Here is a 12596-nt window from a genome sequence, read left to right as displayed (position 1 = left end):
ACAAATGCATGTCCAGGTGCAGAAGAAGAGCAAGTCCACCTTTGGGCAACCTGCAATGAGGTTGGGTTAGGCTTAATGAGATACTGTGCCCCGAGTGGACTGGAAGAAATAAATCCAGGTGCACACGGAGTAAGTCATCCTTTGTTTGGAAGTCCTTAATCTGCACTGCCAGAAATCAGGGCAGAAAAGGTGCCAGCACCAACACTTTGCTCTCTCCTACTGCTATCACAGCACAGGGCCTCACACTGAGTGGTCTGCGAAAGGAGCAGGGGTAGAATAAAGCAAAGGAGAGAAATTATTAATATAGTACATGCTATCAGGAGTGAGAAGCTACTTCTTCTTTACATTTCATGATAAGAAATGCGATTATGTCAACAAAACTGGAAAAGCTTGAAGACGTAAAGAAATGGGAAAGAAAAAAGAAGTCAGACATAGGTTTCTGTTTTGTTTGGGGCATGGGTATCTAAAGCTTTTTACAAACCATACAGGGAAGAAGAAAATGCAACAGCATGGAAAGCAAAGCAATGCTAATGAGATTGGGGTGCGAGTTGCATGAACGGGGACTAAACCCACATGAAGGACAATCAGCTACAAAAGGCTTTAGCAGACAAATCCAACACAAGCACATTTATCCTTAGCGCGAGCCCAGGTGCTCGTCAGGGCCAGAGGAACAATGGATGCCACGCGGCACCCAGTGATGCGAGGAGACTGGAAGTGCCACCAGCCCTGCTGGCATTTCCAGGCAAATGGCCCAGGAAGAAATCACACCAACCTGGGAAGCCATCATCATCGATGTCGCCGAGGGTGGCCATGCTCTCTCCGAAGTGTGCATTGTAGGCGCCATCACCATCCAGGACGAGCTGCTCTTCCAGTACTCCCTAGCAAGCAGGCAATTAAACAGGGTCAGGGATCCAGTGTGAGTCCTGGATGACGTGAACCCTCCCCGTGGGAGCTGCCTACGCACTGTGGGAAACAGCTGGGGCAGGGCTGCATTCTGACTCCTGCCCTCAATGCACACAGATCACCTGGGCACTAAAAATCTAATTTCTTTATTATTAATTGTCTTACTACTTATTTGAGGGTTTTAACCATCTTCTGTCTTTTAGTTTTAAGACTAAGAGGGGGAAGAAAAGGAGCATATGAGTGATATAACTAAAATGATAAATTAACTAAATGATAACTCAGTGATTTAACTAAATGCAGTCACAGGGCTTGGTGAGCTCATGAAGGTTTCCAGATGCCTAAAATATAACAGCCCAGAACTTGCTCTGCTGGCAGATTACATCTGAGGAGTGAAATCCTCAGTCCAGGCTTATTCAGCTAAACCCCATCGAGTTAAGGAGAACTCTCCCCTAAGCAAAGAACATTTGGGCAATTGGATTTGAAAACTTTTTAAGTATTGGACAAAAGGATTAAAGCAAAGTCACCAAAAAGCCTTCTGAAATGAAGAATAAGGAAAGGGACTTAACGCAATAAAGAGACAGAGGAACGTTTAGAATAAAGTAGCTTTGTACTCCTATGCCATGAGAAGCCTTATATGGATCTGGTATTTCTTGCCCACCCACTTTCTGGTCAGATTCATAAGCTTTAGTTTCTTGCAGTCTTCCCTCAAGGGGAAAGGAACATTTCCACAAGAAAACAAAATTTAGTTACGCAATCCAACTCTGTACCCACCTCAAGGGTTGTTTTGTTTTGTTTTTGCTTCCTTTGTGAATGAGAGTAAACTGCCCTCTGGAACATGTAATAAAAGCTTTTTCTTGGCTGTGGGGAGTTGCTGACTTTAAGAAAATCCCACATAATGAAATTGAAACACAACAAAGAGGAGACAGGCAGGCCTGTATGTGCGACTCATTTCTTTGCAGCCCTCACAGGAAAGGGCAAAATACAAGCGTGTTAAATCTAGCATCACTATGCGTGCTTGTATTATAACGCAGTCTTCTTTCATCCGCTGCAACAACCTCTTAGGCAGTGGTGCTTGCAGAATGAAACACAGTTTAAAAACTCTAAACCCCAAGATAAAACCCACAATCCTGCAAGCCACTGCTCCTGCAAGTAATTCTTGCTGTAGGAGTATAAGAAACTCCTACTAGCTTCTTGACTGTTTTATAAAAGATAAAAACTAACTCATGCATGCTCTCACTGCAAGCAGAACACGTTGCCTATTATCTGCTTGGCTTTCTGGACCCTGTCCTGAGGATGCAACAGCAACACTGCAGTATAAGAAGTGGGACAGCCTGTGGATCAGACTGAAAAAGTAAAGCTCATTTAAAGGAGGAGTGATAACAGAAAATAGAATTACACCAAAGGCAATTCTGAACTCTCCCAAATGCTACCAATAGGACTTGTGGTGAATGTCAAGTCTAACGTAAACAAACTCCATTCACAAACTACTGATGAAGCAAACCAATTTCATTTTAGTCCATAACAACTCCTCCTTTGAGACAGTAGGTTTGGGACCTGAATATTAAATATTTAATAATACGTAAAAAGCTATTATTTTGCTATAAATACAACATAAGAATGATCTTGTTTTGCTGATGCAAGAAAGTTCAGCCTTTTCCAAGACTGTTGTTGGGTCATGTGAAATCCAGCAGTGCCAGCTGATAAACACTTCCCCTAAAGTCTATATGTGGGGCATAATGTAAAGATAACGTGAATTCAAGCTCTGGTTTCTCTTCACAAGGTCTCCTAAATCCCCAGACATTTGTGCTCTAATTTGTATTTTAGTGACCACCCAAAAGACAAAGGAAAATCAGTCAAAGCTGCTGACTCTTACTTGGTTTTGGCATCAAATCCATGTAAAGCCACAAGTACCACCAAGTTTCAACATAAAACCAGAAACTTTCCCAGACCTCCTCGAAAGATTCACAGCTCTGTGATGAATGTGGGCTGCTGTCTGGGAAACCATGATACCAGATGAGCTTTCCGTGACTTTATGCTCTGCTAGAGACATCCAAAGCCCCGTTATTTGAGAAACAGAGTTTCACCATGCAGTGCTGGAAGGATATTAGCGTTACCCTGCCCGGACCCACACCCTCATCCCTTACCAAGTCATCTCCTGTACATACTCACGTTTCCTCTGTTGATATAGACTGTGACTTGACCCTCATCTCTGATCTCAGAAAACATAGGTGCTCCGACCAGCAGGTCTGACAACCCGTCAGAATTCAGATCAACTGCACATAAGGAGGAGCCAAAGTAAGAGCCCATCTGTAACCAAGCCGAGTCACAACAAAGCATTCAGTATCTGCCCACACACAGGAGGAAGTCATTTAGGCGTTCGTGGTTTTTTTGTTTTTAATTTCAAATAATGACTTGCTGCTTTATCACTCACAAGCACTCCTACAGAGAAAGCTTAGGGGATAATTCTGGCAGGAATTAAACACTTTACTGTAACAGTGCATCAGCTTGGATGTTTTACCAACACAAGAAAATTTATACCCTGGGACACGCTTAAGTGAGACGCATAAAGAGCTTTCTTAGACTTGCTTTCACTTGTGAAATGCTTAAAGCCAGGAAAGGATGAAATAAGTTTCCCAAACCAAGACCTGGCCAGTGATTATTCATGCCCAGTGTCAGACTCCCCAAAGAGACCTGAATTTGGGTACCCCAGACCTTCTAGGGATACCTTAAAGAAATAAAGAAAAGAAAAAAGAAAAATAGGCATGGGGTAGGGTATCCATGAAAAGAGGCATCTAAAATTACCTCTTGAGTGTGGACTGTCTTCCCCTGCTCTATTTGTATCTATTTGTATCAGTCACCTTCATATAGCAGTACTGGTTGTGGGTTTTGATCATAGTCTTTCCTCTCATGTACAGGCAGGTGAGTTGACACAGAAAGAAGACTTTCAATAAAAGCTTTTCAGTTGATAAACAAAAAACCCCAGTCACTTTCTATCCCCCATTATTACTCCTTGATAAAACTTAATTGCTTAAATTAAAAAAAATAAATAATTAAATTACATAATTTTTGATAGGCGTTAACATTAAATGCTAACAATCTCCAAACAGGCATCCATATTACGAATTTCAAAACACATTTAAACACAAGGAGGAAACCAGAAGCAAAAATGGTATTCCACACTTATTTCATCCACTTCTGCTAAGGTACCACAAGGCATACTCTTTGAGACCTACTACAAACCATAGCCTCAAAATTAAAAGCAACCTCCAAAGGAAAAATTAAGAGATATCACTTTGTATTTGAAATTGAGAGCTGTTTACCTAGTAGGAAAAATTGAGGTCACAGAAATAGTTATTTAGGTTAAAAATAAAGAATCACACTTCTTGCGTGCTTTTACATTCCTCGTTGCAGATCTCTGACCCACAGCCTTCCACGCCTGATAAGTTGAGATGCATGAGCCAGAGCTACTGGGCATGCCAGGAGATGGGCAGCAGCAACTCGATTCTGTGCAGTCCGTAAGATTTAAAAGCTGCTAAATATATATAGTGGGGTGAGGTAAGGATAGAGTTTCAGTTTGTAATTCAGATTTTTGTGTTTGTGTGGGTTTAAGGTCAGACCTCAAACATCATTTGATTCCAGTTATTTTGTAGCTTAAGTTCCCTTGTGGATTTTTTATTTGTTTATTTTTTTTTAATCCACTAAGGTTTTAAAACAAATTTCTCATGGGTAAGGAGCGAAAGTTATGAAAAGCATTTCACTATGTATTCAGGCAGTTTTCAGGGAAAGGCTATTATTTACTTAACTGCAACATGGTACGTCTGCAGCGTGGGTGAGTTCACAGTGCTGTGAGAAGCTGAAGTTTGTGCACTTAACATTTGTAACAAGGCACTGCATTTTCTTTTTTCTTGTCTGCATTTGATTTCCTAGTTCAGCCTCCAGCAATAAAAAAGGGAAGGAAGAAACTGGCCTGCTTTTAATGTCTGTCTAACAAGAATGTCAGAGCAATGAACTTTCACACCACTGGGAGAGACGCAACATTTTGTGAGAACTTATTTCCAGGCAGCGCTCCTTGCTGAGAACTTCTGGTTATATTTCAATCACAAAACAAAGTAAGGGTGATTTAGGACAGCCTTCTCTTTAAAGTAAAATTCTCATTTGGATTTTAGAGAATTTGTAGAAGACAGATGCTAATGGGGAAGGAGAAGATGACAGCCTAGGAGTACTCAAAGGATGTAAATACTTGATTAGTTAAGTTACATATAAGAATAACACAATTAAACTGGAAAAGGGAAGTTTTTGGCTGAGACCTGGAAACTTCCTGATAGCTCTGTTTATTAGGCCGAGAAGTAGTTCTCCAGGAGCACATCCTTAGGGACATTTAAAAGTCAACAGGGAAAGAAATTAACAGGAAGCAATCAAACACAGGAGATGGCCTAGATGAACTGGGAGATCTTTTCCTTTCAAGATGTCTGCAATTCTGCTAGTGCAGAGAAAGACAAATTTTGGAGAAACCCTAAAATACAAGGCACACCATCCACCTACACATCCTTGCAGTTTTCCCCTATTCCAGGCTTGTTTTTAAAGACTGCAACTGTCTTTTGTTGGGAAAAAAATAACAAAACATGCTAATGCTCCCAACTCGATGATACAGTCAAACACTTCAGATCCTTCTGAGGGTGGCAGTCTTTCTAGAGCCAGATGCCACCAGTAACCTTTTTCTTCTGTATTTCCTCTCCTTTCAGGAAAGCACAGGCAACAGCAGGTACGGGGTATCGTTTCTTCACTGCATTATTCCCAAATAAGACAGCTTTTTGTTGTTACCTATAGTTAGATATACCACCCACTTCATTTCCCCTGCAACACATCTCCAGCAAGCCCCCAGTAAAGAATACAAGCTGTTCCCCACTCAAACACAACTCCACGCTGGGGGAGATGGATCTCACTAGCATTCACTAAATGTTGTGGGGCTGGGGGGTGCACGGTTCAGCTCTAAGACACCAGTCCTAAGATAAAAATGCAGGGCTGACTCATGGTGGAAAGGGGGAAATCATCACCTCTTGAGGCAATGAAGCTGCTCCTCCACAAAACAGCATAACTCTAATATACCCCCTGTCACAGCACAACACAGAAAAACAGATTGAGGCTTTGTGTATTAAACTAAGCTCCAGGCTACCCATATCTCCCAGTAACATCTACTAAGAGGAAATCTCTGTGTCTAGGCTCACCTGGCGCCTCATGCCCCACATCTCAGAAAGCCCTGCTACAGTTGCGTAAGACTAAAAAGAACCACTAGTACAATTTTCAGAAAGACCTTTCAGTTACATGGGCATTGAGCCGACATTGCAGTCATGACTGCTACAGGAGAAAGGGCATACAGCTTGTCTGTACAATAGGTTTAGCTCTTCTGGGAGGACAAGCAGAAACAGAATTTGCTTGACAAGTCATGAAGCAATGGAATGAAAATGATGCTCTGAGATTACTCTGCCATTATTTCCACCTTCTCCACCCCTTAAAAAGAAAACACACCTACATAAAAGCTCACCTTTTTTCCTGAAGCCTGAAAAATCTTTATTAGAGAGCCTGATCGCCTGTCTGTTCTGAAAATATAAACCTGAAAAGTGAAAAAATAAAAAAGTTAACAAATAATAACTATGAAGCACATAATGGTACAGCATTGGTGCTTTCTAAATAATATCTAAATCATGATCATGGCCATGGCTATCGCTAAGATCCAATTTCATGATCACTTTATGGATCAGTCTTCTTTTAAAAGACAAAACACACAGTTCCCTTTTTCCTGATGAATCACAGGCTTCTCATGAGAAATGCTTGAACAGTATCTTGTTGCCTACATATTTGGTGTGCATGTGTGTATGTGCACATGTAAGTATTACTAGTAAAGGAACTTTCCAACTCTCAAACAAGTGGCATCTCGAGCAGGGGAAAAGGCTGCGAAGGCACAACCCTGCTCCCCTTCCCTTATACAGCCTTTCCTTCACAAGGACACATGCCTGCACGTACTGCACTGCAAACTTCACGATGCTTTAGCAAAGGTCAGAGTAGAAATCCCAATCGGACCACCCAAGGCATTTGTGCTCTTTCTGTCTGAAACAATCTGTAAATCAGAAAACTATTAAAGCATAGTCCAGTAATTGCTTGTTTCCACAGGAGAAACTGTTTTTACCAAGAACTCTCGGGGCTAATAGTATTGATGCAAGTTCAGTAACAGATCTTATACCAAAATTCAAGAGACGTGGCTTGTAGAAGGAGACTCTCTTCGACAGAAAGGCTGGCTCAGTCAGCATTTGAGACTCCTCCAGCATTTGTCAGGCTCCCTCCTAGCAGGTGCTCACACAGTTTGCAGGACAGAGGACCCCTTACTTCCAAGGCCACGTGGCGGAGCCAAGCACTTGACATAGCTGAATATGTGGCAAGTTATTAATAGGTGGTGAGACAAAGTTCAAAGCTGTTTTCAGCCGAGAACACAGCACAGATTTACTGTGGACAATTGCTCTAGATATAAAGGACTCCCTAGGTTTTGCAGTGGCATGTTTAGCAGCGAGAGCATATTGCCAGGTGTCACAACTCCAAACCCAGTCTTAACTAATGACACTCTTGGCGACTCTGGACAAATGACTCAGTCTCGTTAAGTATTTTGGCTTTACCTTCAGTGAAAAGGGTGTGACAATGCTAATCACTTTCGATCAGGGAAGTGGAAAGGATTAGCTTATTAGAGAGTGTGGAAAGCACACAGGACTGCTCAGCATAATGTCCTGTACTCAACACTTCTTACCGCCCCTTGGCCATGCATTCCTGCTACCCACATCCCATGCCAAGGGAGAATAACGGGAGCTTTTGCAACTAGAGCAGTAGTTTTTAAACTACAGGGCCAGCTGCCTTCTTATAGGCCTCATGTTAGCAGCTGGATTTTTTCCCCCTCCTTGTACAGAAATTAAATCTGTTCCACAGAGAAAACAGGTTGAAAGGAAGGTGCATTGAAACAGCCCTAACAGAGCACCTGGGATAAGGAAATTATGTCTTTCCCATGCACGTGTCCTCTCAGTAGCAACTGCGCTGCTACGATACCCCATATGTCCTACTCACACCAGATCAGGTATACGTACCAAGTTCATCCTCTACTTTTATTACATTTTCCCCACTTGCACTGCTATCCCCTGGGACATGTTTACTATCAAAAATAATATGCCTAAACCAAGGTATAGTGTTCCTGGCAGCAGAGAACAATCACTCCTTATTGTTATGACTCGGCTACAACTCATCTCCCTATAGAGCAAGAGAGCCAGAGGGAGGAAGATGGAAGGGGGCTTCAGGACATCTCTGTCAAGCACATGGTGGCAGCAGGTCCTGAAAAGATTAGATTTTGAAGAAAAAGGGACAAAATCAGATGCTTTACATCCTTTCCCTCTCTCTCCCCACTCCCACTTCTCCACCTTTGGTTCAGAAGTGTATAAGGGTGCTCACCTTCAACCAGCTCCCCCAATACCAGCCGAGTACTCAGCACAGGAACACGAGGCACACCTAACTCACCAGCCATTTCCACCAAGCCATTCACTTGCTTACATCTTTGGGACATTGAACATGTGTATGCCTACAGGAAAATATTTTTTTATGCTGTTTTCTGTTTTTCTTCTCAAAAGACTATCACCAAGATTTCAAAGTACAGCTGGCAGAAACCCAGATTCCAATCCACTAAATAATGTACTAAGAAGTTTTGAGAGGGACATCAAATCACCTATTAAATGGCTTCTCATTAAAGATGCTACCCTGAAGTAAATACTGAAATACTCAAATGTATGAAGAAAACAAGCAGAAGACAAACTCTCTTTTTCAAGTTTTCTCATTTCCAGGCAAGGTTTAAGCGATACCTATATGCTACAAATCCTAAATAAAAGCAGTGTGAAAGAAATGCTGCCTTTGTCTCGTTAAAATAACTATTGTAAGGATTGGGTGTGAGAGAGAGGAAAGTGAGGGGTGAGGGAAGTGAGGCACCAGGAGGGATGGGTCGAGAAAATTTGATGACTTCAAACTGCCTCACCTCTTCCCTGCTCAGTGCTCCAAAACTATCCTGTAGGCAAAAACCTCTTGGCTTCTCAGACACATGGGAATTGCATCAGTATTACTTTTTTTGCCCTGTTGCATCCAACTACATTATTTTTTGACAAAAAGCCGCACCTTTCCGATGCCTCCATCCTGGGGAGCTCCTCCTACAACGTCCGTGGTAGTCCGCTGAGAGAAATGACCTGCTGTCACCGCATATCCTGAGCAGGAGATGGGGTCGGGTGGGAGAGGAGAGAGGAAATAAATAATAAATAAATAAATAATCATGAAGGGGAAGACCCTGAGAGACAGGTCAGCCAGCTGGATCACACTCATTGGGTTTAACTGCTCCTCCTGGGTTACACATTCAACAGCCACTCTGCTCAGGATGCGCGAATATTCTGCACACAAGCTCACAGAGTTGGGAAGTGACAGTATGCCCTCCAGTACAGCTGAGAGAAGAAAGGTGTGTGTGGAGCTGGGCGAGGGACACACAAAGCAGGTACGGGGAGCAGTTCGGTAACTGCGAGTCCAGAAAGGGATCCGATAAAACAGGAACGGGCATGAACAAACAGAGCAAAGAGACCACATTGTCACAGGGAAAGTATCACATCAGAGAGCAACAGCCCTACATTGACCAGACTGAAGTGTCCTCTTTTGGCTAAAATCACTGCCCAGGAAGGCTTGGAAAATTACGTGCCTTTTTGGTCAGCGGGGGGGGAGAGCGGAGGACAGTAGGCAAAGAGGTCAGAGAAGTTAATGGCTTAAAAAGATCTTTGTTTAGGCAGGAAGAAAAATGGGAGGATAGATCAAAGAAAGAAGGAGTGTATTTGAAAGAAGGAGATCAAAGATTCAGTCTTATTTGATATATTAAAATGATATATAATAACTAAAGAAGAGTAGAGTGCTTTCCTTCTAAGGCTGTCTTGTATTTGCCTTGCTCTTCTGCTGTAAATTATGAGGCTCTTGTCTACATGGTAAACACTATAATTCAGGTCTATCAGTGGCAAAACCTATTTATGTCCTTAAAAATGTATATATGCACTCCTAATTCAGCTATTGCCAAGCAGCATGTTTCAAGTGGTATTTTTATAAAGACTAAAGGTTAAGGGGAAAAAGAGAGGTCAGTGCAAGTCTTTAGTCACTACTGACTGTTTGAAATGCCTTTTAGGTTTCAACAGTCTTAGGATTAGGTGGAAGCCTTTAAATTTTTATAGCATCAAAGCCTTGAAATATGTTGTTGGACAAATCCGTTCTCACAGTGAGCACCAGAGAGCCGCTTACCAAGATACGTGTACCGCCTGGCTATCACAGCATCATCGTTCAGCTTGTAATATGTGTTGTCAGTGAGATTCAGTACTTTGACAGTTCCTGTCCAATAATAAGATCCCGGTGCGCCCATGATGACCAGCTCCTACAACAGGAAAAACAGAAGGGTGTGGGGGAAAGGACGGGGAAAAAAATAAATAACAATCAAAACTGGAAAAAAATTCATCCTTTACACAGTACTAGCGAAGGGAGAGGATACTAACTTAAAATACCAATTATCAGCCCATCTATAACAATCTCCATTCTGTGTGCGTGTAGAGGATATCCTTCTTCCCAAACATGGAGGTCACTGCACACACCCTAGAGACACACAGTCTTTCCTTTTATGGCCCACTTCTACTCAGCCTTTCTGCTGCTTCAATAAAAGACCTTCCTCAGTCTTACTAACCATCAAACTTACCCCTGCTAACACAGTCCTCCCCAAAATCTCTCTCCACCTGCTGTCTTTCCTAAACATCTCCCAGAAGACCTAACGACCTCCACCAAGTGACAGAAGTGCCCCAGCCCACCCAGACCCACTATTCAGCTACAGACTGTGCCTCAATGCTGGCTGACATGCTATACCAACCAATCATGACAGATAGAGCACAAAGAATTCTGATTTTAGAAATATGAAGCTAAAGAGCTGCCCTGCACTCAACAAGAAGCACAGTGTGCATTATGTCATGGTTAGAACATTTTGCCTTGCTCGCTCTGTCCTCAGGTACAATCTGCCCTTCAAGAGACAACCTGGCTATAGTTCATTATAGACCCACAGCATGATTCACGATTTTAAAAGACGAGATATCAGGCAAAGTTTGATCCAGCATCCAAAGGTAGATGCTCACGGATAATGCTTTTGAATCAAAATCAAAGGTACAGTCACATGAAAGAGAGATTGCAAAGAGGTTGCCCCAAAGCGTCCAGCATCCTGGCAGGGAAACCTTAGTCCTGGATGTGGTTTTTAAATATCTCCAGCAAGGGACCAAATGAAGCCAGGGACGTATTAAGCCTAGGTAAGTTCTCCATCCCTGGAGGAGACACGAGGACAGCTGCTTTGCCTCACATCTCCATTCAGTGCAAAGCCATGGGTGAACTCCATTCTTATGGGAAAACGCTCCCACGCTTGGGACCCCTTTGGGTGACCAGTTCCAGTCAGGGGGAGACACTAAACAAGGGATTTTCCTAATAAGACTACAGGGTCAGGACTGCAAACCCAACCAAAGAGAAGGACGTGCTTGGCAACAGCTTTTTTCCTTGGGAGGAGCCGTGCCCTTGAGGTCAAGGGATCATTTACCAGCAGGAACGACTACCATCAGCAGCGCTGAATATATGGTAGGGTCTTGCCTGTTTGACCCAAAAAGCCATTTATCTGCGTTTCCTGCTCAGTGAGCTGCCATCAGGCTGAAGCAATGAAAGTTCAAAGATATCTTTTGAACTAGGGTAGCAAAGGAGGATTTAAAGCATGGGAACAGAAACAGACTGGAGAGAGCAGACAAGCCCGGAAACAGCTGCTGCTGGCTGAACTTCCAGTTATCAGACAGTGCCACTGTAGCAACATCACCTGCCATCCCAGTTTACTCGGAAATCACCTTCTGCCGTTTCAGAGAGGACACCTTTATTCTGCTTATATCAGCCTGGACAATAAATTCTGCAGACCAGTGCATACATAATTAGGATTAAGTATATACCTGACATGACAGTAACAAGGAGCCTGACACTGAAATAGCTTTTTTTTTTCCCCTTAAAAAACAACAACAATAAAAAAACACCACAAAACCAAACAACCCCACCCACCCACCCCACAGGAAAAAAAAAAAAAACACCTAACCCTGAAACATTACAAAAAACCATCAATACATACATAAAGTAACAAATTGATCTTTGACATAATTTAAACATGGCTGATAGACTTCTGTCCAGGAAAGAATATCGTCTGGTATTCAGAACAGCTCCGGAGCATACATTTTACCATGCTGTTTTTCCTCCATCTTTTTGAAATAAAGAACTAAAGCAGAACTAAAAAAAGTGTGGTTAACTGATGGATGTATATGTATGTGTATCTACCTTTATATATTCATATAGATGCATATAAACAAAGCCATTCAGGGAGGACTGTTTTACATGATCACTTTAAGTACAGAGTTAATGTTAGACACAGAGATATCTCTATGCAAGTTTTGGGATGTACACAATAAAAACATTCCCTAAGGACGTTTCTCAGAGTCAATTCATTCATTCATAGAATCTTCATGGTTGGAAAGGACCTTTGAGATCATCGAGTCCAACCAAACAAGCTACAATCTCTGCCACTAGAGCATGCCCTG

The 12596-nt window shown here is 42.4% G+C and overlaps 1 protein-coding gene across 1 annotated transcript in view; it reads right to left on the bottom strand.

Moving 5' to 3' along the window:
- Positions 1-12596, bottom strand: part of ITGA9 (integrin subunit alpha 9) — a 233362-nt gene that overhangs the window by 194622 nt on the left and 26144 nt on the right. Inside the window, exons 6-10 of the mRNA XM_054190890.1 lie at positions 10246-10375; positions 9097-9182; positions 6446-6514; positions 3073-3210; positions 773-878 (exon numbers count right to left, since the gene is read on the bottom strand). Of these exons, the coding sequence (XP_054046865.1) occupies positions 773-878; positions 3073-3210; positions 6446-6514; positions 9097-9182; positions 10246-10375 (529 nt within the window). The remainder of the gene's footprint in view (positions 1-772; positions 879-3072; positions 3211-6445; positions 6515-9096; positions 9183-10245; positions 10376-12596) is intronic.

This window comes from Rissa tridactyla, chromosome 2, assembly GCF_028500815.1.
Source record: "Rissa tridactyla isolate bRisTri1 chromosome 2, bRisTri1.patW.cur.20221130, whole genome shotgun sequence".
NCBI lineage: Eukaryota > Metazoa > Chordata > Aves > Charadriiformes > Laridae > Rissa > Rissa tridactyla.
Note: the sequence above shows the minus strand (reverse complement) of the source record. Positions and strands in the feature narration are given on the sequence as shown.